Source organism: Lagopus muta, chromosome 2 (assembly GCF_023343835.1).
Source record: "Lagopus muta isolate bLagMut1 chromosome 2, bLagMut1 primary, whole genome shotgun sequence".
Taxonomy (NCBI): Eukaryota; Metazoa; Chordata; class Aves; order Galliformes; family Phasianidae; genus Lagopus; species Lagopus muta.
The window spans coordinates 81,566,170-81,592,559 of record NC_064434.1 but is presented as its reverse complement, the minus strand read 5'-3'; the positions used below and the strand labels follow the sequence as shown (position 1 = coordinate 81,592,559).

The 26,390-nt window shown below is 38.2% G+C and overlaps 1 protein-coding gene across 4 annotated transcripts in view; it reads right to left on the bottom strand.

Annotated features, from left to right (window-relative positions):
• The window catches only part of DAAM2 (dishevelled associated activator of morphogenesis 2), a 185,667-nt gene that overhangs the window by 56,846 nt on the left and 102,431 nt on the right, over window positions 1–26,390 (bottom strand). For all 4 annotated transcript variants that reach the window (XM_048935124.1, XM_048935123.1, XM_048935122.1 and 1 more), the window contains exons 4-5: window positions 11,074–11,148; window positions 3,688–3,782 (exon numbers count right to left, since the gene is read on the bottom strand). In XM_048935124.1, the coding sequence (XP_048791081.1) occupies window positions 3,688–3,782; window positions 11,074–11,148 (170 nt within the window). The remainder of the gene's footprint in view (window positions 1–3,687; window positions 3,783–11,073; window positions 11,149–26,390) is intronic.

Here is a 26,390-nt window from a genome sequence, read left to right as displayed (position 1 = left end):
CTATTTTCCGGAAAGGACAGAACTCATGCAAGAGGGAGATAAAGGAAGAAATGGTGACAGCAGTTTCTGGGACAACAGACACTCTGGAATTAGGATTTGCTCAGTGAGAGTGGGGAGCTATGTGGGTCTGTACAGGAGAGAAAAAGAAGTGGGACTTCAGCTGACAGTCTGAGATCCATAATCCTCATGCTATTTGATATTTGTGTATCTGTATGCCTGTACACACAGATGTTTGGGATCACACATGCATGTACAGAGGAAAACTCAACTCACACATATAAACTGCCTTCTTCCTCTAAACATACACACGTATGACTAACTGCCATCCTATATGCTCTGTATCCTGCAAAGGAACGTTTTGTTCTAGACTGAAAGGTGTAAAGTTAAGCATGCTAGCCAATGCATTCTGGCTAACACACTCAAAAACTCAAGCGTTAATAAAGTAGGGTGCGTTTTAATAGGTGCTAAACAAGCATATTAAAGCCTCATCTCACCTCAGACTCTCACTTGACCAGTTTAGCACACATTAAAAAGGCACAGCACCTTTTAGCCTTTCAAGTTTTAGAGAGTGTTGATCAGAATGTGTTAGCTAGCTCAAATAACAAACTTTTCATCCAAATGCAGATGAGGCCTAGGAGGTAATGACCCACTGATGGATTCCAAGTGCTGTGGGGAACATCTTCCCTGTGAGACTCAGTCCAGCACAGGAAACACAGAAAGATCATATGCTGTGGGTGTGCAGAGGGCAGGATGTTCCCACCCTGCTATCTGCCAAGGCTGTACTTCCCTAAAGAATCAGGGGACAGACATAATCCTGACAGCTACTGGATTGCTGAGAAATTCATCAAAATGGGTTTTGCTTCCTGGAAACATAAATGGTCATCTTCAGTATGAACTGGAATGCAATATGGCTAAATCAAACTAAAATAACAAGAGGTAAATCCGAGTTGAACAGAAGGAGAAAAGTAGACAGCAAAGGGAGTTAGTGCTTATGACTTAGAATAAAGAAAATTTTCCTCTGTGAATCAGACTTTTTTTTCCAGACTTTTTAAAGTTTTTACTTTTTTGCATTTGTGAACCTCCATCTTCAGGTATTAAAAAGAAAAAACAAAGCTCTTTCTGCTTCTGTCCAATAGTTTGTCATCACACTTGTTTATAGTCAATAGCTCTCACAAACCCAAAGGAAAATCTGTTTCCTTACTAGATGCAGATGTGGGGGTTTTGCTCTCTAAGGCTGGGGCTGTTCCTCTGTTCTGGGATATAACCTGGTTTTATAACTTCAGGGCAGCTCCTAAATACCAAAACAAAATGCATCTGCTTAGACTGGGTGAACTAGCTTCCCAGGAGCACTTCTAGCACCTTTTCTCTTAAGAGGAAAGGAACTTGAGTTTGGGAAGGTCTGCTTCAGAGTTTGTTGGTATTAGAACTTGTGCCTTGGAATAGAGGCACAGATGAATGCCATTACTCGGCATTTTCTACTACAATATGCACAGTTCTACAGTAAAATGAAACACAGTCAAACAACTCATTTTTCTGCTTTTGGCCTAGATTGAAGAATTTAAGCAGAGGAGTCCTTTGGTAAGCTATTAGAGCCCCTCCATACCCTACTGTCACAAACAGATTCCAGACAGTCTATTGTATGTGAATTTTGGTACCTATTTTCTTCAGAGATCTGATGAACAGAAGTGGCAAGGAAAATAGGATTTGATGTCCAAATTCAACTAGAAAGACTAGTATTTTGAAGGCTTGGGTATAGTACTGTGTATGAGAGAGATCTGATGGAGCTGAGGGCCTCTCTACTGCAACCTTTCCATCAAGAAGAAATTGGCTTGTTGATCAGTCATTGGCATGCAGCCCATTTGGCAGCTAACGAACTGAGTTGCTGGAAATTAGTTGAGACATAGGACTTAACTTAAAATTTGGCTTGGCTTAACTACTTTTAAAAAAAAAGCACCATAACCATCGCCAGTGATTTAGAAGAGAACACTTTATAGGGTAGCTCATAGATGCTTGTACTGAAGCTTGTTAAGGTTATTATAAACAGATGAGGCAACAGCCGCTGTCAAGGGGACCCAGTAGAATCACTGTAGGTCTGGTCTGGAAAACCTTGCAAGTTTTGGGCAAAGCACAATTCTCTCTTCTCTTTCACTTTCCTCTCAGGAAGGAGGCTGGGATATCCTATTCAAAATGATGGAGTAAAACAACCAGCAGTGGCCAGCAAAGTGTTTTGGCTGAATGTAGCAGAGATACTTAGGTACTCAGAGATGTTCAGTGATATGAAAAAGCTATTACTTTCACAGAGGAAGCATCATACCAGCTCCATATTAGTGTGACAGTTGCTACATCATGTCTCAGCAGCACAGACTTGTGGTTAAAAATAACTGTGAAAATTGGGCACTTGGCAGTTGTCTCAGTGTCCATTTTAACATAAAGTTGAGCTACATTTTACTGTGTTCTGCTTTAGGACAGTGACAGAGAGAAGCAAATGGACGCTTGTCCCCATATGCCAGTTCTCAGTACAGGTTTTCTGTAATAGAGCTCCAGCCATGAACCTGCCACCACAAACAGTTCTGAGTCACAACACAAGAAATCTGACTGCACATGAATCTCAGAAAGAGCTTCTCTGTGCTGAAGACTTCATTCTACCTTTTGTCTTCTGCTCAGTATCTTGACATTCACACATGAAGGGAGAGACCATAAGGTCTGAAGGCCTCTCTGTATTTGCTTGCTGGCTACAGGAAGGAGATGTTTCATCACTTTAAAATCCTAGAGCTCCTTCAGTTTCCTTCACATCTGTCTATGTACAATGCAGGAGCAGGCTCAACTCAGCTTAACTGCAGTGCAAATTTTCTTGAGATATGTATTTTTTAGTTATTATTATTATTATTAATTTGGTTTGATTATTTATTTATTTTTTTAATTCCCAAACCCTGTGTGACTGCATTACTGAAGCTCTCTGAAAACACGACTTCAGCATACTGTACTTACAAGCACATTCAGCATTTTGGTCTTAATACAAAGACATTCAGACCAAATATTCCCCTAGATTGTATCAGCCATGGTTACTGCTTCAGCACAATTTCCTTCTACGTGTCAAATACTAAAGGTTCTTATGCTAATTAGTTTGCAATTGTTCAGAGCACTGATCTCAGAAAAACAAAGATGACCTTACCTTCAAAGACACAGTACACAACAAAATCTCAACATTTCTGCATACTGCTGTTACACACAGAGCAGGAAGAATGCCAAACCAGGTGAAGTCAGATGGATTAGCTGCTTTGTGCCAAACAGTTCGCATTACTACAGATAAGAGGAAGCTGAAATTCAAAGTTCATAGCAGAAGCTAAGATCTTGCCTGTCATAAATCAGATCACATGGGGTGCTCAAGGGGCTATGAAGTTAGAAACTTTGATCTTCATAGTCCTTACCTGCATTTGTATGGATCTGCCACATGTTTTTCACAACAGAATTTTTTATTTTCCTGAAGCTATATGCTTCAACATTAGTATGCCCTTCCAGCTAGACAGGTTCGAAACAGGAACTGTACAGCTCTCTGTGGATTGTCTGAGCTATTAGAGAATGCTTGTGTGAGGTGAAACAAAGAGGTTTCTGTCTTTGCCAGTCTTTCTTATTCCACATCTGACCATAGGGAGGCAGTGAATTGCGATGAAAGAAGAACAACATTACCTCATGGGCTGAGTCCGCAGAGCTGTCTTCAAGTCTTCAACTATTTTATTTTTCATTTCTGTTTCTTCTTCATCAAAAGCATACAGAGTCTGCATCTGTTCAGAAAAGGAGATGACAATCAGAAAAGCTTGAGCTGCCTGGAAGCTAAGAGAGGGGCCAGGAATTATGAAAAACAACTATCCCATCAACCCATGGAGAGATGCCTGCCGACCTCTCACCAGGAAAGCAGTGTCTCAGCTACAAAACTGAATCCAGATGAGGCTGCTCATGTGGACTGGCAGCAGCATACTGCTTTGCCACACCAGCTAAACCAGGATTCTCAGATTACTCCCCAAAAATCATACATGCCAGGATGCCCTCAGAAAACTGTACCTAATTTGGAATGGTGATACGTTGTGGTGATCTATGGATATTGGAGGCAAAATACGTACAGAGATGCAAAATCTTATTAGACTGACATAACTGGAGGGATATGGAGGGAAAAAAAAAAAAAAAAAAGGAAGAAAGACAACAAACTTCTGTCTCAAGTTTCAAAGCAGAAAAACTTTTTCTTCAAATGACTAGGCAGCCTGCAAGTATCCTGGATTACAGTTTGTACATCTAAAAGTTTGACTATTTTTGCCTATCCAAATTATTTCATCTGGTATAAGATCCTGATTTTTGTACACACTTCACCCTTGCTAATTAAGAACATTTCCTGCAAAAAGCAGTAAGGAATATCATAAAATCCATGTCCCTGTTTTTTAGGAAGAAAACAGAAGCATGCAGAGGCTAGAGCCTGTATTTTCACATTTTCTTTTTGAGAGCTATCTCTATCATTTTTCCTCCTGGTACACAGCTTGCAGTCATCTGGAACTGAAGATGCTGTGGATCACTCAAAAGTAGGGTGAGAGATTACGAGTGGAATACACTTAAAATATGACATTCTCAAAATAAAACAATGATAATATGAAATAAAATGGTAAACCAGGAAATCAGGGCTCCAGATCTGCACTCAGCACCACCATAATCTCGTGGGTATGAAGCAAGACTCTTCAGTGCCCATCACATGCACCATTCAAGCCCAGAGCTTCAGTGTGTGACTTCACAAAATGTCAAGACTGACTATGAAAATTCTTTGCCTATAGTTATGTTTTCTTAGGCTCTTCAATTGTAAAACAGAGAGGATAAATGCCTTTCTTACTGGCAGGATTTCTGGGGGATATCACTCTGGGAGATATCACTCAGTATCTGGAAAGCAGCTTTGAAACCAAATGAATAACCCAATTAAACTAGTATTATCTGTAAAGGTTCAGATATTTTATTTCTCTGGGGTGGAATCTGAGTACCTGCAATTATGGTCCATTACAGCAAAATATTTAAGTCTTTATTTTACTATTTAGCTAGCACGAAATAAAACCTTTCTCATTGAAACTCCCTTCAGCCCTTCCTACCCCACCACCTCACTTCCCTTGGAAATATTCCCATGTTGCTTGCTTTTGGAAGCCATGTGGTGCCAACACATGTCAGATCCTGAGGGTGGTCATTTGGCTACATGTCATTGCTGTCTTATGCTGAACAGCTGGCATAAGGAGATGTGTTTAACTCTAGGGGTCCTCTCTCTGATCCTCGCTAAAGTCAAATTCACTCAGTAACAGAGCGAGCTATTTCCTGCCTTAATGGAATGACAGAGCGCTACTGATGGAAAATGAGCTGATGATGTTTTATCTTTTGCCAGCATCCCCCAACAGCCAGAAACATAAATTGAAATGCTTAAGCCAAGCTATATATGATTCTCCTCTTTGAAAAATAAACAGAAATCCTGAAAAGGTATTATGGAATCTCAATGGCAGAGTCCTGGGGTGTGATTTGAGGTTTGATTTGTATTTTCTTGGGTGATGTCCCCAAGAAAATCTGGTCACCTTTCCTTTTGTCCATAAATGCTCCTTTGAAAGGCTCCCATTCCTACAACAGCTTAATTTCTGCTCTGAGCCATTGTGAGGTGGGAAGCGAATAGATGTCAGGAAGGTGCTCAACAGTATTTTGTTGAGAGTGAAAAAGGCTCACTTCCAAATGAAACAAACACAAATAATCCTGCCTTTACAACCAAGGGCGATTACAGAAAACCCCTTTTCTAAGGCTGCAGGCAGCCAAGAGCCCTTCATTTCTCACTCCTGTGCATGGCCAGGAACTTAAATACTCATGCCCTCTCTAAAGATAGCTTGGTCATGCATTTACATTAAGAAATAACTTTCTCAGCAGGAGTTATAGAAAATACAACTGTCCCTGGGAGACACAAGGGGAGGGAACTGTCATTATTTGAGGCTGGATTTCACGAGTGTGGCAGACTGATGAATTGCTTTCCTGAACTGCACCCTTGGACTAACATCAGCTGTGCCGAGGATGCAGCTAGCTACCACCAGCTAACCAAATATTCTAGGAAGAGGAAGCAAAACAGATCCAAGTTCTTATCCAGTCCCTAAAATGCAGTACATGAGGCTCTTCTCATATGCATATTTTGCACATTTGAAGGTTTCCAGTCTAAGTGCATCAGCCAGGAAAGCATGATATCCAGTTATTTGATTTGCCAACAAACAAACAAACAAACAAACAAATAGAACATTTTATTCACGTGGGAAAAAAAATCAGCCACACAGAATTATACATGTAAAACTTCAAGCAGTCCAAGATTTGAAAAATCTTAGCACAGTGTAAATTCCTTCACCTTCTCCTAATGTTTAATCATTCCTCTGGAAAGGCAAATAGAATAGCAAAAGGACAGTATATGGAAAAAAAAGACACACATCAAAAAAACAACTAGCAGCAGAAAGGCATTATATGATTGATTTAGTTTCACTCACCCAAATGAAAAGAAAAATGAAGCAAATAGAACAAATTGAAAAAAAAACATCCCGGATATTCTGTGATTCATCACTGTAGTCCAAGCTTTTTCTTTATCTATTTTATATTTATATTTATATATATTTATATAATATATATATATTTATATAAATATATTTATATATTTATATTTATATTTTATATATTTATTTTATATCTAATTTTATATCTAAAATTGCAACTAACAAAATGCTATCACTTAAATAAATCAATAAATAAAAATGAAATTAAAGTTTGATAACAAATTACTGTATTGCATGTCTTCTATGACATACATGGACAACATCACCTTAGAAAGTTTCTTTAAAGAAAAGAGGTTAATTGAAATTCAATGTACATCATATTTCTAGCTATGTTAGAGTTGAACCAAGAGAGCAAACTACAAATCATAAACTATGAACATGCTATGAATAAATGTAATGTAAATAAAAGAACATTCAGGAAAATAATTTTGAAGTGTCATTGAGCCCAGAGGAAAGTTATTATGCACCTGCTAAATTATGCTGGAAAACAAATATTTTTGATATCCTATGAAGCTGTTCTGCCCTGAGCAAATGCTCACTGACTCAAGGGAAAGGGCCTTTTTATAGCTGTATTTATTATTGTCAATCTCCATCTCATACTATTAGCTGAGCCATTTCTCCAAAAAAGTGCTGTTTATCTGAAAATCTCTTCCTGGAAATGCAGGTACAGCCAAACTCAAAAAAACAAAGCAGTACCGTCAGAAGTTTTCCTGCCAGGTACAGTGAAGGCTGCGTTTATCTGTGCTGCCAAGCAGACAGTATCATGGGGTGAGAAGGGCAGGAGGAGCACAGGGATGTGCTTTAATTGTGATATAAACAAGACAGCTACTGAATTTTTAAGAAAACAAGTTCTGTTTGTTGATGAATCAGCAGATGGCAACGACCTTGATAACGGAAATGGCCCCTGATTGGGCCTGCAACCTGCCTGCAGTTACCAGCATTATTTATAGCATGTAGGTATCAGAGAACTGGGCAAATTTAGAAGCCCTTCCTTCTAAATATCATTAGCAGTCATCCATTTCTCTGCAAGTCTAGAAGACCTTCTAGCAAGGACCTACTTGGCCCTTTCCTCTCAGTCAGAATACAGAATCACAGAATCACCAAGGTTGGAAAAGACCTTCAAGATCATCCAGTCCAACTATCTACCTATCACCAATACTACTCACTAAACCATGTCCACCAACACAAAATCCAAACGTACACAATCCAAACGTAATACCTGACAGATGGGACATTTCCTCCAAAGGAACTGCACTGCAGGTTAGTAAAGATATACAGTTTTATAGTTACACACTCTTGTGAGAATTAGGATCAAAAATTAGTAACATTTAAAAAGTCACAGTGACAGAAACAGTTGTGGGATCAAAATCATGCCAAAAATGCACGGCTTTGTGAAGTGGATTAGGATTCTGTGACCTCAAGTTTGCTGTGAAAGTGCTTCCTAATACAGTGGTCTAAGGTTACAAGTAGAGAATGTCAGCCATGTCAGGAATCACCACGCTGCTCTCAAGCATAATGTGTGAGGGACAGATATGATGAGTAACACTGCAGCACATCTTCTGAGAAAATGATCCCTGAGCATGGAGGCCTTGGCCTGCTGAAATTCAAAATTCACCAAAAGATGCTTAAGGATCTCAGTGGGATAATGGTACCATTTTCATTTTATCAGTGGGAAGAACTTTTTTGCCAAGCTAATATATAAAACCGAACCTTGCAATTAAACAAAAGGATACAGAAAAAGATTTGAAAGCTGTATGTACTTACGTACTTAATTCACATGAGATGCAAAGATTAAATTTTATTATGAAAAAAGCAAGAATTAAAACATTTTAAACTAACACTTCTGTGCTTATTGCTGTTTATTTCAATTCCAATATTTCTTGCCACATTTCTAATTAACATACAGCAATACTTGATAGTGCCCAGGAGACACAAACTGAAACAGACTACATGGTGTCAGGAAGCAACATGAAACAGGCTTTCTTCCACTACTTCTGAGTCAATTTCACTTGGATGCACTTAAAAAATAGTAATAAAAGAAAATGCTCACCATCACTAAATTTAGGACTGAAGTTAGAAAGAACCCAAAATAACCATTTGGACATTAGGAATCTCAGAGGTCTAAATAATAATGAAGAGAGCATGTCTTATTGGAGCTGTTTCTCAGCTGTGTTGTTCCAGTTTTCCACTGATACAACTCCTATGAAATCAAGTCAATCAAGCTTCACCTGCCTAAAAGTGAGGCAACTAAGTGGTAAATCAGAAGCAGTGGTTTAACCTCAGTGTATCTTCTTAACACCTCAAGTAGAAGAGTAAATCATGAGGCTGGAAGCTAAGTAAAAGGTTATCAATCATTCAGTGCTGAGCCATGCAAACAACATTACCAGGGATGGTGTTTATTGGTGCTCTTAAAATGTGTTTAAAATTAGAAACTTAAGCCAAAACATAATCTCATTCCATGGAACTGCTCCAGATTTACAGTAGTGACATGCACATACTCACTCCAGATTTAAAGACTAGTCCAAAAGTCTCTGAAATCAGTGGAAAAATTTTCAGTAGATTCAAAAGGACTTGGATCAAATCCTACCAGAAATATTTGGCTCAATATCACTGCAAGGTTTCATACTTTTTTTTTCTCTTAATGGCCCTTGTAGAGCAAATTTGTTCAATCAAGAAATCAAAGCACAGTGCCACGCCAGGCACAAAAGCTTGAACTTTTTTTTTTTCTCTAACAACTAGTCTATATTCTTTTTGTTCTTGTCTGCCTCAAGAAAATCTAGCATGAAGGAAGCTCATCGTTTTGGCTCTTAATAATTCATTGTGGAAATTACAATTGAATTAACTTTTATCCTCTTACAACTGGTTATCGTAGCTTGTAAAGTCCTGCTTTTTTTTCCTGAGCTAGACCTATCTCACTAGAGAAATAAATTAATATAAAATATCCATTAAGGCACTATTTTTATGAAAACATCTTCTACCTCATATCCATACATGGGCGTATAGAAGGCATAAGAAATCAAGCATATGGGCATAAGTGAAAAAAGAAGATGTTAGAAACCTAAGATGTTAGGAACTGACTTCTATCATCAACACTACACAAATGTTAAAAAAAAAAAAAAAAAAAAGCTGAGTAGACACTGCACATAAATAAGCAGAGGTAAAAATTGACTACAAAATCAGTAATAGGATCTAATTTCAAAATGTAAGGTCTACCATATCACAAAAATCAGTGACACTACAAGGTGTTCTACTTGTGCTGGCAGACAGATCTACAGAGCGTTTCAGAGAAAGGCACACATTAGTAAGCTACTGAATAAGGACATGGGAAGAAAGTTTACCACAGATAACTTGTTGGCTCACATCTGATGCCTAAGCTGTCACAGCCTTATACTACTCTATCAACCTGCTTGCATATAAGTGCATATTATATTATATGAAGAACTGCCTTTTCTTTAATTTTTCTAATAAACTAATAAACTTAATGCTATTTTGTAGATTAGTTAGAAATTAATTGAAAGCCACTCAACAGAAACAAACTTAACTTTGTTTTCAAATTTCTGTTTCTTTAAAATCCTTCTGTTCTGAAAAGTAAACAGAGACTTCAGTTGACTTTTACCCATGATATATTATGAATATAGACTGTTATATGAAATATAGCAGTTAAAGGCTGCTCTTCCTACTAATCATGAAGAACCAAATTATTTCACCTTTATTTGGCACAGCCACACACAGGTCTTAACTAAGCAAACTGTAGTTACAAGTACAATTTTGGAAAATGGTACATTCGGTAGACACTGTTTCAGACTGGCTAGCCCTGCCAAGATCCAAGTGCAAGTGTGTGCAGTGCTGAAAGCTAGCTTTACCTTACCACTTCTCTAGATTTTCAGAACAGAGGTCACAACTGAATTACTTTTGTGTTCCATCAACATTCAAGAGCATGAAAATCTCTACAAGACCAGTAAGGTGTACCACAGTTTAAAGCTAGCTGCAAGTTGTTTTTCAATTGCACAGAAATTCAAAAAGGGCACAAAGACATTTTTGTCCTCTCTTTTCAGATCTAGTGCCAAAGAGCAGAGATCCGAGGATCAGTGCCATACGTTGCTGTAGGCTTCAGAGCTGGTATGTCACTCATTTTAAATCATAAATCTCATTACTCCAGCAGTGAATTTTCATTCCACAACTAACTTCAATGTCTTCAGTTCTATCATCATTTAGACTAAAAACTGGAAAATGCTTATTCATTTGTTTTTTTAATAAAATAAAATGCTTATTTTGTTTGTTTGATTATTGTGTTATCCAGTCTATTCTGCTAGAGCAGGTCTCCTTCTTAAGACACATGCTATTCTTTCACAAGTCCTGTTTCTAAAAAGTCATGCACTTCGGCTAACATTCCTCCTCTTCAGAGATTTCTTCCAAAAAATCCCCCAAAACAAATCTCTATGAAAGGAAATCTTCCCTTTCTGAGCAAGAAGAAGGAACTTACTGCTGCCATGGAATTGATGCGGTCAATGTAGTAGTCTGGCCAGCTGGTAGCAAGCTTATTAGGATCTTCTTGTTCCTGAAACAAAAAGTTAAATAAGTTTACACATTGAAGTCTTTGCAGGATAAAGTGTCAATGTAGAACTTCCTGGGATTCTTCAACGTGCTGGTCTTTACTTTAGTAGCTCCTCTCCACACTCTTGTGTAACTACCACAAGCCTACATACATTATTACAAATATTTCTGGCAGTTTAATACTAGCACAGTCACCATGGTGTGTCAGAAAAAAAGACTCTCCTTCAGTGAAGGTTATTACACAAAGAATTACAAAGTTTGACAGAGACTTGGTTATCTTCAATATCCGTTCAATGGAAATGAGATTTCATTCTAATGGATGCATTTATTTCTACATAGGTGTAATAATCATCAATAAAATAAGAGAATTGGTTTCTAGGATCCTAATTGTCCATTATAAAGAACAAGTAACTTGTATTAAGACTCCTAGTACATGATAAGAGACTGAACTGCTTGACCTACACCAAGGATTTCCAAAGATGGATGAAGACTATATGGATCTCACCAATATTAGCTTTAAATGAATGCTTACTCATACTAGAAAATCTATTCTGTGGAAGAAATATGGAACAATATTAAATATGCAGTTTTATTAGACTACCTGAGCTTTTCAGAACTGCTTGGTTTAGAGATGAGAAATGACTCTACATGATCCCTGTTAAACCATTTTGAGAAAACACCATTCTATCTGACAAGTTTGTATCAGGTTACCTTCCAACACAGAGAACAAAAATTCCATCCAAATCAAAATCTTGATATTTGGATCTGAAAGCAAAATCGAGGCTGACACTGATATGTTCTTACTCCCTCCTCCTTCCCATGGACTTCCAACACGTAGACCAAAGGAGTATCCCCATTCAGGATAATCATCAAACAGCTTTTTCTATATCTAGCAAAGAACTGCAGTACAGACACATTGTAGAAAGAACACAACTCTTTCTTAAGATTACTGCTGCATGAAAAATATGGGAGACTATCAAAGAGACAAAGATACCAATTACAACAACAGTTGCTATGCTTCCACTGCTTCACAGTAATAAATGGTGGAATTAAGAACAGGATGACCTTTCTCAAATGGAACAAGAATTTTTGCTGCTTTCCCCTTCTTCCCATTCCCAACCATAGTCAACAGCAGTGTAATGGATCCAAATCCATTCCAAATGACACATCACAGAAACATGCAGCTCTCTCATACTGTCCAGTTAGAGTTGCCACATCACACAGTATTGAAACATTGCCTTTCAGTGCCTGATTTCCCTTCACTATATGTAGTTGCAGAAAGAACTCTGACAGCCATTTTGCACTAAACAGACCAGTAACTCTTACAGAAAAGTAAAAATATAACTTCGCTAATGGAAAAATAAATAAAATATGCAATAGATTAATACATCATTATTTTTAGAAGATAATCTTATCATGTCCAAAGAGAACAATAGAGATAGGAAGCTTATCCAGTGTAGTGAAGTACATGTCATTCTGCAGAGAGCCAGGATAAGCCACTATATTCTTTCTCTACGTAGAATTATGGATGTATAAATGACAGCTATAACTGTATGCAGTGTACAAGTGTCAAGAAGATTTTCAGAACAGGGAATGTGTATATTCCCTCTCCCCTTTCTGCCTCCATTCTTAGCTCTAAGTAAAGAAACACAGACAAATTAAGGATTGCCTGAATCCATCATTATTTTTGTACAAAACTAAGCTACAACACTTGCTCACTAAAGTTCCTTAGAAAGGAAAAAATCTATATATAATATATAGAAAAGCTAGAATGCCACAACTAATCTCTCTCATTACCTAGTTTAGGCATGCAACCTGAAGAGTATCAGGAGAGATATACAAAAGCAATAATTCAGAATTCTGAAAAACTCTCTGCAAGCACCCAAACCATTAGAAACTTCACAATCAGAACCACAGATGAAAAGACTCTGATCCCTCAAATTATATTAGTATATTTGGTCAGCTTATCAAATGACATAAGGTCCTTAGTGAATCCTGCTTTTGATCATTCTCTGTTCTCTGCAAATTGGTGCAAACTCTTAGATCACAAGGCTAATTTTGTTTTTGGTTTTAGTTAAAATTGGGAAAATAAAGTTTCAGTGGAACACAGCAAGTGTAAGGATTTTTTTTTCTGAACTAAAGCCTATGCTGAAGCAGTATGTTGGTGCTTTTAAAAAGTTTGATCAGATAATCTTCTTTGCAGTCCTCGTTTTGAAAGTTGCTTTGGCCCATAAGCATAAGGTCCAAGATACTATACAGAAAAGAACCTATCTAATGTTAGTGCCCTCTCACACACACACTCTCTTTGTTCAGAACAGAATTTTATGTCCGTCAGTGGTCTTTGCTTCACCAGAAGAAAAGTGATTATATCCTTAAAACTGTCACTCTATTTCTCATATCAAGCACCAGAAAGTTACCCAAATTCTGGATAAACTTGTAAAATTTTATCAAGTCCCCTCAAGACAGGATCATGCCTAATTCATGTTCACGTGTCAAAAGTGGCACAGTATTATTTACAGCAGTCACCTGGTGATGTTTTCACAAAAGACACCAGTTTACACCTGTAACATCAGACCCACAAGAGAAAACATCTCGCTGCCCAAATTATGATGAATGCTGCCCATGGTCAGAAATTGTTGTACCACATTTTCTTTCAGAGAAGGGAAGACAAATCAAAAATATGAAGCAATTCTTGTTTTTGTTTTTGCGTTTGCTTAGTATTTATTCATATGAAGGCAAAAAGGGAAAAGTGTATTTGTGTATGGGGGTGCTGTTTATTGTTGAGGTTTTTTTGCTGTTTGTTATTGGTTCGGGTTTTTCCCCTCCCTTAATGTGTTCAGGATTTTGATCCTTAAACAAACCTCAGGGGAGATTGCAAAGCACCCTGAAGCTAATGGCAAAACCCTTTTCCTTGCTCCAAGGGACTCAGAGAAAAAGAAGAAAAGAGGTCCCAACATACAAAGCTGCATAGGCATCAAGAGCTGGAAACAATAACCCATCTGTGTAAGGGAAAACATCAGCTGAAGGAATCTATTAAAGAAAAGCCTTCTTTTAGCTCCTTGAATAATGTAAATATTGCATTAAAAAACAGACGTCAGCTTGTGGACTTTATAAGAGGCCATATCATTCTTCACTGGAGTAACAACTATGTAACTGCTGTGAAAACAGGATCCTGATACCATACGAGCCTGCAATATAGCCAAGGTATTATATAGGCTTTGACACTAATTTGGACAGGCTCCATTGCTTGGTGGAAAGTGGAACTTATGACTTCATCCAAAATAGGATTTAATGGAATTGGGCAAGTATTTGGACCATCTGAACCAATCAAAATGAAACAGAATACAACAAAGTATTGTCTGCACATCTAAGCTGATCCTAAAAATCTTTTTGAGAATCATGGGAGACTGGATCCATTGGACAAGCTCTGTTCAGTAGAAAGCAGAGTCCTTTAGCAGTCATAACAGAATTAATTAAGAAGTACCAAACACTAGAGTTACTGAAACAATGTGGAAATGCCAAATATTTGTGTATTCAGTGAAAAGAGAAGCCTGTATATGTGATGGGAGCTTCTTTCAAGATGACTTGAGTCCTTAAATAAAGAATACAGGGAAGGTCTGGACAAGAACTGTCTATGCTGAAGCTTCTTAGGGGCAAACACTTGGTTTCAGATTCCAGTAAAGAAGTATTGGTATTTCACGCTGCACCAAGTAGACTCCTGACACTGTCATACAATTCTCTAGAATTTCCTGGAAATCTGACCATTTGTAAGCCATAAATCCATAAGATTAGCAACATTACAAATCTTCCTTCCTGTAGATGCAGAATGAGGAAGAGACACAGTGAAATGACAGTTGAAACTCCATCAGGAAATCACTCCAGAGTTAGGAACAGGCAGTGATTTGACAGTGAGTCCAGAGTTCTCTTTTTTCCAAGTTTTTATGCAACGTTTACTGATCTCAGATTCACGGGACCAGTGGCTGCTTAGCATCTCTGGTGTCCAAACATTATATAGAGTTTGTTTCTACCTGCACATGCACTGCTGTGATAAATTGCCAGGGCTGATGACTCATGAAGCTTTCTAACATAGAACTGAAATATTTCTTCCTTGAACAGATGCATCAAGAATTACACCACGTTATGGATGTCATATGATAACTGTGGGGATGATATCCATTCACTGGAAAGAAGGACTTTTTCCTCAAAACTGTCTTTTCAGAACTGCAGGCAGTTGACCTTACTGCTTCACACTGTTCAGACCGGAATGGGAAAAAACCACATACCTGAGGTTGTTAAAAAGGTTTAAAATGTTCTTTTGGCAAGGAACCAAAATACTATTCATTGAGTTCCTCTACATCAATGAAAACAGTGTTCAAACATAGATGAAGGATGTGAAATGAGGCTACTTTAATATAAATTCCTGCTCTGGCTTGTTCATTGTATGATGTCCAGACTGTGCTCAAATTTATACTTGGGTCACAAAGAATTGAATTTGCCTACAGAATCCACATTAAGGTTAATGCTGTTCTTCCCCTCAGCATGCATCATCCTGGTACCTTACAGAATTGTAAAATGGGTTATTTTATATGGTGAAAAGAATAGGGTGGAATGGAATAGTACAAAACAGAACAGAGTAGTTGGAAGGGACCTACAAAGGTCATCAAGCCCAAAGGATCAGCATCATCACATTCAATTCAGAAAACTTAAGTTATGGGGCTTAAGTTATTATAAGAAACTAACAACTTACAAGAAAAAGTGAAATATGATACCTGACGTAACGCATAAGTCCCTGTAGCTAGGCTTTGTTTTTATTTTTTGTTTTTGTTTTACGTCCTATTAAAAAAAAAAAAACAAAACAATGGGAATGGGGATTGTGAAGAAATTCTTTTGAAGGAGAAAAAAGAAGAAAACCCATCTGTTCACAGAAACTTTAAATTTGAATGCAACACCCATCAATTGAGATAAAAGCCGAGGAATAATTCTCTACTTCAGGAGGAAGCCATTCCACACTTTACAAAATAATGGATTATCTAGTAGAATGTTCATCTGAGATGTCCATGATTTAGACTCACATTCATGTTGTTCCTGTTTCAAAGTGAAGTACATGAACCTTGCTCTCTGCATGCATTTTCTGGTCGCTACAAACAACAATGGGTTTTTTATTGTTTTGGGGATAGAGAATGACTATCACTTGTATTTTATTTCCCAAATGTGCAACTCCATTCCCTTCAGATGCTTTTTGAAATGACTCAACTTATTGCAACATCTGCTCTTAATGCTGAATACAATACAATTCAGTAACACCTTGCACTCCACACTGTCAAAGGTCCTGACAGAACTTCATGCATTAGGTTTTTCAGCCTCCCTTTCATTGAGATCAGCAGAAATGGGGAAAATGGGATGCAGACAATTACAGAGTTTGCAGTCACACAGGAAATCTATAGCACAGCCAAGAATCAATCGACACTCAAGTTGTACGTCCTGCACTCTCATCCAAATCACCATTCTCCCTTTTTTCCATGACTGACTTACTGCCTTTTCTTGAAGCTCTCTTTAAGGAGAGGTACAGCTTTCAAAGAAACATTTACCTGTTCATTAACACACTGTTCATCCATTAACATCTGTCTCAGTTCAGAGTAGCCAAAGTTCCATAAATAAGAAGCACTTTCATTAAAAGACACAAAACGTGTTTGATCTGCTGCGAGAGGAAATACTAATTCAGGAGTGGAGCTAAAATACATCCAAGCTTTTCAGACAGTTTACGCCTCCAGAAAGCCAGCCACGTCCCAAGAGACGGTAATTTTGAAACAGGGCAGACTGTAGGACTGAGCCATTCAATAGACAGATGTGGTCACTGCTCCATTTCTCAGACGCCATGGCTTAGCATTTACACAAATATTCTCAGGCTCTGGGGGAGGGATCTGTACCCAAGCACTTTAAGCACAATTTATCCAGAGTGAGAAAAACAAACATTACTTCTCTCCCTGGAATTAAGCTATTGATGTGCGGATAATAATCCTTCTGCCCCAAATGCAGTCCACTATGTAACTTATTAAAAGGGAATGCTCGACAATTACTAGCTGGAGCAAGCAACTGAGCATTCTGATTGCCTCTTATAGGCCAGGTATAGTCATGCATGCTTACAGTTCACTGGATTATGACACTGGAATATTCTGCCTAGCAAACTGTAGGGTTACTTCTGTTTTTGTTCTATTTTTGTTATTTAGACTGATCTTTGCCCTGCTGCCAGCAACTTGACTGGCCTGATAATGACCCCTGGTGCTGGTTACTGAGTACTCATTTCAAAAGAAAGAATCAAAGGCTTCATATTATTATTTACATGCCTTTTGCTGCCAGACAACTGTGGAATTCACTGCCACAAGATACAACAGAATATAAAAGTATAAAAGTGAAAAAGGGATACAGTTTTTGAATAAGGAAGATTCCTTCTTAAGAATCTTTCCTAACACTGAAAGAAGCTTCAACGTCATGTGCATTCACTAGTCTTTAATAATTAAAACAATAAAATTATCAATCATCTGTGAAAAATGGTTTGCCCTACCACAGGCTGAAAAAGTTTAAATGAAGCTGAATCTCTGTTTTGAATTGCTCATGCCATTCATCACCCTTTTTGCTTCCCAGTCACAAATGCAGCAGCTCTACAGTTTGTACGCTGCACAACACAACATGCCATTTCCAACCTTACCTACCACTCAGAACAACCACTTCAAATTAATTACTTCTAATTGGTACAAGTCTAATAGAGATGAAAATCATGCTTTTATTTTTTATATTCCAGAAAACTTTCCAGATAATTTGAATACATACACATGCATATATGTAATTTATTGCTGAAAACGGACTAGAAAAGGGGGAAAGCATAGAGGAAGGATGCTGGTGTAATGCACTGAGCTGAAGATAAGGGGTTTTTTTTCTTCCAGAAAACAAGAAAGATCAGAACCATTGATTAAATAAACTGTATAAGTGTACTATTTAAAATAAAATTAAGTTTTACAATAGCCATGTTTGGCACAGGACTTTCAGTAGGTTGCTGGAGGGAATCTCATTTCAAAGAACTTTAAATTATAGTGAAGTTGCACAGTACATTTAAAGAATATTCTTATGTTCAATTCTCTCCTCCTTTGGCTTCATATCATCAATGCAGACAGGCGTAAGCTTGCTGCCAGGGCTGACTGCATCAGAATCCTCTTGTTATTTATAGATAACACAAGAGTGCTTGTCCCTGTGCAAACACATACAGCCCTTCTGAAGGATGTGGATCTCGTTATTAGACACCTATTTACAGGGTACAGTAAAGTGACCAAGAGGACAGTTTGCCCCCATATTTACAGATCTACGTAGATATACAGCTGATATCACACTGAATTACTAAAATCTATCAGTAATTCACATTCTTCCTCTGGTCAAAGTTTCACGTTTCTCATGGAAGTTGTTTTATATATCTGTTGGATATATTCTTCTGACTGTGCTGCTGCCCACAATCATTTTTTCCTGAAACCATGAACTCCATGTTTAAAATCTGTTACTGCTCTACTTTCCACAAGACCCAGACAACTGGTATTTTGCAGCAGATAAGGCTATAATTTAAATACTGTGTTGCAAAATAAAGCAATCAATGAATTATCTGCAAATGAAATGTAGGAGTTCTTAGACAATAACCTTCCCTTGTCTAATTCCATCTTCTTTTGGAAGTGAAGGGAAATGTCTACTGTGAAGGACTCTACCAGTCAGGAAGTCAATTCATGTTCATTCTACACAAAAGGTCTTTACAAAAAGATGTTTCTCATGAACAATGTCTGCTCTCCAGGCATGTGGCTGGGGACTGACATTGTCCTCCTGATCCTCCTGAACAGCTCTGTCCCTGTAAATCTGCAGTAAGCTTAAGGTCAGGGTCCAGATTCCACAGTGATTCCTGTGGCTGATGGAGCCAACAACCTGCTGCTATCCCAACAGCTCCTAAGTAGCATCACTGAGACACACATTTCTGTTTTATCAAGATTGAAGCTCTGCTCTTTTGGCTCTATGCTATGTAAAAGTATTGTGAATTCATTTTGCTTATGGAATTGACCTTGTTCAACTCCCTATTCCACCTTATAGTAAGCGTGCATTGAACACAGATATGGGCATTTGTCCTTCATAATTCACTTCCTGCTTTTAGCTTGTTCCATTTCCAATAGCACTGTTTTCAACTGGATTGAAATATATCAGCTGCTGGTATTCGACAGTAAGGAAGAACTTCCTTTTTTCTTCTCCTTCTTCACTTCCTTTTCTCCTCTTCCTTCTAGCACTCTTTTGGCAACAGTGAGAAGCCCCAGAAGGAGCCCAGCTTGTAACTGAACAAGTAGGATACTTGTCATATGCTGCACTGAATCTTTTAGTACAACTCTGCATCTTTTAGTATGACTCTGTTTTTCTCCAGCAAGTAATTACTTAGAATCTTTTCTAAATAAAATGAAAAGATAACTTCCAGTCAAAGCAGGCACCCTGTCTGTCACAGAATCACAGAATCACAGAATCACCCGGGTTGGAAGGGACCTCAAGGTTCATGTAGTTCCAACCCCCCTGCCTAGCAGGGCCACCAAACATACACATTCAGATCAGGTTGCCCAGGACCCCGTCCAACCTGGCCGTGAACACGTCCAAGGACGGGGCATCCACAACCTCCCTGGGCAGCCCGTTCCAGGGCCTAACCACTCTCCTAGTAAAGAACTTCTCCCTAACATCCAACCTAAATCTTCCCTCCTTCAACTTGGATCCATTTCCCCTAGTCCTGCTATTGTCAGCCCTTTTGAAGAGTTTACTCCCCTCCTGGGTGTAGGTTCCCTTCAGGTATTGATAGGCTGCAATGAGGTCACCCCGCAGCCTTCTCTTCTCCAGGCTGAACAAGCCCAACTGCCTCAGCCTGTCCTCATAGGGGAGGTGCTCCAGCCCCTTGATCATCTTAGTCGCCCTCCTCTGGACCCTTTCCAAAATCTCTATGTCTTTCTTGTACTGAGGGCTCCACACCTGGACACAGTACTCCAGGTACTGGAGTCTGTCACTTGATGATGGGAATGAAAGGTCACTAGCCCTGCTCAAATTCACAAAGAAATACTGAGAACACACCTACTTAGAGACAGCATAGCTAGGATAAATCCCTCTAGAAGCACACACACAGTTATCTAATGCCAAATTCTACAAGGTTTTTCTTCACTGTCCTAACAGTGCAGGCAATGTGGACAATATGCCCACTATCTCTACTTCCACTGTCAGTACTTCATTTCTGCTCTGGGGCCTCTTCTATAAATGATGACAGTGTTGGATTGTGAGAATAGAGGGGCAGATGGTTTTTAGGTTGCTAATCCAATATCTGAGTATATTATTCAGTTAATTGGTCTCTCTCCTTTTCATAAACTTGGGTAAAACTATATTTTCTCCCAGCCTTAATTTTTCTCAACTGTTATATTTGTAAAATCTTTGGGATGACAGATATCTTTCAGCAGGTGACAGTACATCAGGGAAGATTATGTACTTTCCATCTTGAGTCAGGTGCAAAGCTGAAACTGTCATATATGACTGCAATGGAAATGTGGCTTTCAGTAGATACTGGGAGCAATTCTTTGCTGTGTCTATTCAGAAACCTGTCACTGAAATGACAGGAAATTCAGGAACCTTCCTTGCTCAGTATTTGCTGGCTTTTGAAAGGCTGGTGGGCCTTTGGTGAAACATAGAATGCAGAGGAAAAGTACTGATGCTTGTGGTTATTCCTCTCCAGGTGTAGGTCCTCACTGAACTTCATAAGTATTATATCTGCAGGACTGACTCATACTCAGGAATCTAGAGACCCACAGCTTTCAAGAAAGCACAGACAAAGACTGAACTGAATCCAGTGGTAGCACCTAAAGCACAATTGGCATTACAAGTGCTTCCCCAGACAGCAAAATGAGACTGTTCACTACTGTTTCATTTTTAAGTACAGTGAATTATATCATCTTAGCAGAAAAACAGCTGGATAAATGTTTTGAGGGTTTTTTTTGTTGTTGTTTTTGTTTTTTCTTTTAACTGTTTTTGTTGTTGTTTTTCCATGGTAGGGTCAAATCTGCTCCCACTGATCTCTTCCCATTCCCACAGAATGGGACACATGTAACACAAAACACAACACTAGGTATTATGATGACAATATACCACTGTATAAATTCAGAGTATTTTTGGTCAGATTCTTGAGCACTAACTTCAACTGGAGAACTAACAGTTCACATTAAAAAAATGCAGAAACTGAAAGATGGACACTCAAATTTTATATGCTCTGAATATCTATAGCAAATAACATAAAATCTCTATGGAGTTTATGTCTCCAGTACTCTTAACCAAAGAGCTGCAAAGGCATTTTCTTAGCACCAACTAACTTCTACTGTTGTAGAGAGAGGCAGAAGGAGGAAGAAACTAAAAATATTCCATGAAATATTCCATGCTGTTCCCATGGGGGGGTGGGAAAGAGAAGTCTTTCTGATTATATGTAAATAAATATATAATTTCAAGGCCCTGAACCCTAATAGCTTCTCATACTAGGATAAATAAATGAGTCTGCAACTGTTAGCACTGCAGCGTGGAAAGCACGAACCAAGTAAAAACTGGTTGGAAAAACTCTCTCTCCTCTTACGTCTGCTACATTGTGGCCTTTCAGATATCAGGATTTCAAATTGTAATGAAGGTATACCAGCTGAATTGTATAATCATTTTTTCCTCAACATCAAATTCATCCTTTAATCTGCTTTAATCATGTTTTTTTTTAATCTGCTTTTTCATGCTTCAATCTGCTAGTAAAGTAAATCTGGGCTAAAACCATACGCTTAAGAGAAGTGTCTGACATCATTCTGCCTACTGTACTGTTTCTCAAAATGACCTCCTGGGATACTTATAGGTGGGAAAATAACAATGGAGGGAAAAAATCAAAACATAATTACAGAAATGTAATGATAAACCTAAGAAAAAGGTCAAATTTTGTCCTCAGGTATCTCTGCATTAAATGATGTAGAAGGAAATGTGTACTATTTTATAACCTTGTCGTGCAAACCTGAGACACTATTTCAGCCTACAATGCACATTAAAAAGACCTATCAATCAAATAGCTCTATCAGAATGAAAAGCTTCACTAATCACAAGTTCTGTAGTTCCTGTATTAGTGACATTGACTGCATTTTCTCGATTCCTGTTATGTTTTGTGTTTGTCATAGGGCAGAGTTTCGGAATTTACTATTCTAGTGACTACTTGCACTTATAACAAAGTAATTTCTGAAGTCTTGTGAATATCTTCCATACCTATACTAAAAATACCAGAATCACCCGATGTCAGTATCAAGCTAACAGGTCATCCCAAACATCTGAGCATGAAGTCATTCTGTTAAAGAGGAAAAGGAACAGATGCTGGTGGGAAAAAAGCAAGTTAACTCCACAATTGCTGGCATTTTCCAGACATCCGACTGAAAGAATGCCATGTTTTGCAAAGGACAACAACCTCCCACTGCAAGTTGCCAGTGTTAAGAAATTTGCTCTGAGCCATAGGCTAACTGAAAGCAGTTTCCTGAGTTAAAGAAGTCAGGCAATCATTCAGACCTAGAGCAACTATGGATCCCAGGCAATGAGAATGGACCAAATAACTTCTGCTAAACTTCTGCTAAAAATTCCTATTTCAAGGAATGCATCTCATCACAGTAAGACAGAAGGCAGTAGGTTGCACAGAGACTTACTGTTGTCATACAGCTGCTTTCTTAGTTTGGTTTATGGTCAGTTCACAAAATCATGGAACAATTTAGGATGCAAGGGACCTCAGGCAGAAGAGACCAGCACAAAGTAGGGCTAATTTTAAAGCTAGATCAAGTTATTTGGGTCTTTGTCAACATTTGTCAATGTTTTAATACCAAGTTAAATCAAAATGTTGACTGAAAAGCTGAATGCTTGCCATGAACTTCTGAAGCATCAGTAGTTACAGAAGCAGTTATCTGATGCATGGAAAACTTCAGATTAATTCCAACTGTCAAGTTCCAATGTATGTATCAGGCTTTGCCCTTCATGCGTAAGATACCCTCATCATGTTGCTAGCAATGCACTTTCACTTGGCTCTCCAAGTCCTGTACAGCCTCTTCAGTCTCCTGCTGTGTATCAGTTGCTCCTGTTTTTAGCCTGTTGTGTGTGATGTGTTATTCTGCTTTCCAGAGGAAGAGAGAGTTGGAGCATCCCTCTCCCACAGACATTTCATGCAAAGACGTGAGAAAAACCCTCATGAAGTCACATCCAAGCTTTGTCAAACAGATTCCTTACAATTGGCTTCTCAAATATTGCAGAAAATCATCTTGTGTGTTCATTGTCTGCTACTCCCAAATACAGCATGCGGAATAACAGCTCTAAAGATGGGAATTTATAAGGGACATATTAAATGCTCCTTACAGCTATAAATCCATAACCATAACAGTTTAATATTCCAAATCAATAACAGACACAAGAAGTATTTCAAAGAGGAAAAAAAATAGTGCAAGAAGATAGAATTGAAAACAATACAACTTCAAACCACCCACTTCATTTAGTATGAGACAACCACGTGCTTGGCACTCTTTATACAGAAAGGATGAACCCCAGAAGGGCTTTCATAGCTTGGATCAGACAATACAAAACCAAAAATTCATACTCAGACAACACAATGGTGTGATCTTCATCTGGTATATCACATCACTAAATGAGACCAGATGAAGATTCATTTTCTCTCTTCTTTAGGAAATATCTGTCTTTCTCTGAACATCTCCATGTATTATAAAGAATTTGTATTTCTTCAAATTCTCTTTCCTTTAGCAAGAATTGAAGAGCTCTTTCCTATCTTAACACAACAGATGCAATGCCGTCTCCTGACTTAGAGCCTCCATGAAATTTAAATGCATAGAAAATACCTCAGGGATCTGGAAGAAAAGTCCAAGCAGCTCACATCTAGCTGAGAAATAACTGTTTCCCCATGTTAGCCAAGTTGAAACTATACAGTATAAAAACAAAGAGTACAACAACCCAAGAACAAGCAGTAGATTGAGGACTTTGCGTTCAACTGAGTGTTTCTCCCAAAAGCAAGGACTCTAGCTTTTATATCTGCATATTTCTTTTTCTTCATCCCCCTAAACTAAGGTCATTATATCAAAAGCTGCAAAAGTAGCTTAGATTCCTCCAGCAAGTTTGCATTACAGATATATGTACAGATATATGCAGATGTATGTGGTATAAGAATTGATATTACATACATGGGTCCATTTTTATATTTTTAATTTTAACAGGAAGATGTATTCAAGTTTCAGGGTGAAATATATTCTCTAGAATCTGGAACTGTAGCTAGCTTTCAATTAGTGCTACAGGCTAGTGTTGAACTGGGGATTCTGTTTAGTGCTCTGCAGGCATGCCTGGACATGGAGTAGAGAAAAGAAGTATCTTGTATTATACCAAGCTACACGATATCAAGCTGTACTCTTTATATGGTGACATTTTGCTGACAAAATGCAAACCACCAGGGTAAAGCTCAGAAAAACTCTAAGAAAAAGCTGTGACATGTAGACATTATCCTAATTAATGTTAAGACAGTAGGCATGGGACCAAATTGGAAGTTTGTGAAATGGAACTGCAAAAATTTTAAAAAGCCTTCAGAGGAGCTGTTAAAAATTTGACTAAAGCTAGGATTCCTAAGGGTATTTTGGAACCTAATGTACAGCTAGATGAAGGCTTCACATCAGGAAAAGGGAACTGAATATCAGGTGTTGCAGTGATATCTGTTGCTTCTTGGTGGAAGAGTTAAGTGCTTTTTAGAAGGACATCTGGGACACTCCTCACCTAGAATACAGCCTAATTGTGCTGGTGTAATGGCACAAAAGTACCTTCCACTCCATCTTTCCTGCCCCACGCATTAAGCTTTCTTGTGTACAGACATACCACAAAATCCATTCCTACAAGAATGTCAAACTTATCCATCTTCTAAAGTATTGTAAAAGAATGAATACTGATTAAACAAAAAATACTTGAGATTGTTTCTTGGAAGGAAAAAAAAAAAGGAAAAAAAAAAAAAAAAAAAAAAAAAAAAGGAATATATGATGTGCAGCCAAGGTGTGTATATACACTACAGGAAAGAAGCATGAGAAAATGACATGGTCAGAATGCTGCCATAATGTTTCCCTAGATTTACTACTTCACTATTCTTTTTTCAGATAGACAGAAATGCATTTATATAAAAACACAATAATGACAAGTTCTCTGAAATTATACAGCAATTTAGATCAAAGAGCTTAAAAACAAGTTTCTTTCTTCTCACATTCAGTTTGCTAGTTTTCTTATTCATCAGTTAGGAGAAAAATGTGACTGACAAATAATAAAAAAAGAATAATTGCAGGTCATGAATTCATTAAGAAATCTTTTCTGCATATTGGCTGGTATAGCATATGCATCAGATACATTTTCATTGGAATTATTTTAAGGCCATTTGACTGTTCTAGTGATGCCTTTCCCTAGATCTGCTTCTGATAAAAAGTCTAACCAACATGAGGACTATGGAATCATAGAGTCACAAGGTTGGAAAGGACTTATAAGATCATCTAGTCCCACTGTCCTCCCACTACCATTGCTACCACAAGCTACTAAACCAGATCTCATAGCTCCTCATCCAGACGCCTATATGTGTGCACTCTTTTTAAGATGCTATAGATACCTCTTTCCAGAAAGCTGCAGCATGTCACTTATTGCTTCACTACTTGAGTTTGAGTGATGTCATTTGAGTAGCTGTTGGAGCAGGTCAACTGAATGATCATGAAGACGATCAGAGGGCTGGAGCACCTCTCTCATGAGGAATGGTTGAGGGAATTTGACTTGTTCAGCCTGAAAAAGAGGAGCTTCACCGAGACCTCACTGTGGCCTTCCAGTACTTAAGGGGAGTTCTTAAACAGTAGGGAGACCAACTTTTTACACTGCCTGATAGTGACAGGACAGGGGGAATGGCTTTAAGCTAAAAGATAGATTTAGATTAGACATCAGAAGAAAATTCTTTACTCAGAGGGTGACGAAGTACTGGCACAGGCTGCCCAGAAAAACTGAGGATGCCCCATCCCTGAAGACATTCAAGGACAGCCTGGATGGGGCTCTGGACAGCTTCATCTATGGCAGAGGTTGGAAATGGATGACAAAATTTCCATCCAGAACTGAGACTCCCTTGAGCATCAGGAAACTCTGATA